The following is a 1,382-nucleotide window of genomic DNA, read 5'->3' as shown; positions in this document are numbered from 1 at the left end:
GCACAGTTTTATAGACACAACATGATGACTTGTGGTTTACGCTAGATTTTCCCTTAATGTAGCCACATTGCAGTAACACTGTTTCTAATGCAGGTCTGCAGACGAGCCAGGACGCCCGCTTCTACGCCTTGTCAACCCGTTTTGATGATTTCAGCAACCAGGGCCAGCCTCTAGTCATCCAGTTTTCTGTGAAACATGAGCAGAGCATTGACTGTGGTGGAGGCTACATTAAACTGTTTCCCTCTGACGTCAACCAGGACGACATGCATGGAGACTCTGTCTACAACATCATGTTTGGTAAGTTTGGACAGTTTGCCAAAGGACTATGTCTCTTATGAATATTCCTCAGTGATAACAGTACTAGCCTTCTGTCAAAACCAGTCACCTTGACAATTCAGAAAATCTGCATTGGTGGCATTTTTTTCTTGTCATTATGTTTCAGCACAGTTTTACAGCTCTTAATTTAGTTCTATACACAGACAAATAGGCACACACTTGTGATTTACTGTCACCCACTTTAAAAAGGCACAGATTTTGTCTGGCAAAGTGTTTTTGAAAGTTTATTAAATTATAGATAATTTATAGAAATTTGAGGTGTTCTTTGTGTTTGCTTAAGTGCTGCTGGTAACTGAAGGACACTTTTTCACTTGTTTATTTGTGGGTTTGTTCAGGTCCTGATATTTGTGGCCCTGGCACAAAGAAGGTTCATGTTATCTTCAACTACAAAGGCAAGAACCATCTGATTAACAAGGACATCAGATGCAAGGTGAGACATCATTAAATGGTTCTTGTTTTAATCTTTATTTGGGAAATGGCAAACGCTTTTTCTAATTCCCATTTGAATGAATAAATGTGCCCTTAGGTTGTTTGCTCAAATGCTTGGCCGATTTGTAATAGCAGAATTGCCATTGTCCTGCACATCATAAAACCAAATCTGCAAGTACATGTTGAAAGTGGAAAGTGTATGTCATTATAAAAACATTATATGGAAATCATTCATGCATCAAACCCAATCACAATAGCTGCTCACATTTCCTTTCTGTTCTGTAGGATGATGAGTACTCCCACTTGTACACGCTGGTTGTCAACCCTGACAACACTTATGAGGTCAAGATCGACAATAAGAAGGTTGAGTCTGGCAATCTGGAGGACGACTGGGACTTCCTGCCTCCAATAAAAATGAAGGACCCTGAAGCCAAAAAGCCAGAGGACTGGGACGACAGGGAGAAGATTCCCGACCCTGACGATAAGAAACCAGAGGTCAGTCAGATTGAGCCATCTGTTTATATTTTTCATAGTCCTTTTGGGTCTATTTCTTTCTTATCTTTATCTTAACAGACAAAATTCTCTTAATTTCTATGAAACCCGTATGTTTTTTTTTT

General features: G+C 39.6%; 1 protein-coding gene across 1 annotated transcript; it reads left to right on the top strand.

Annotated features, from left to right (window-relative positions):
* Positions 1 to 62: 62 nt before the first annotated feature.
* LOC111669890 (calreticulin-like) lies at positions 63 to 1,335 on the top strand (the record flags this gene model as incomplete). Its single annotated transcript, XM_023426386.2, has 3 exons — positions 63 to 297; positions 672 to 766; positions 1,051 to 1,335. Coding segments are annotated over 3 exons (615 nt in total), but the record flags the coding sequence as incomplete, so codon positions are not given.
* Between the last annotated feature and the right edge of the window lie 47 nt (positions 1,336 to 1,382).

This window comes from Seriola lalandi, unplaced genomic scaffold, assembly GCF_002814215.2.
Source record: "Seriola lalandi dorsalis isolate HSWRI2012SDOR001 ecotype SW California unplaced genomic scaffold, Sedor1 jcf7180002005257, whole genome shotgun sequence".
Taxonomy (NCBI): domain Eukaryota; kingdom Metazoa; phylum Chordata; class Actinopteri; order Carangiformes; family Carangidae; genus Seriola; species Seriola lalandi.
The sequence above is the reverse complement of the archived record's forward strand: the minus strand, read 5'-3'. Positions and strand labels throughout refer to the sequence as shown.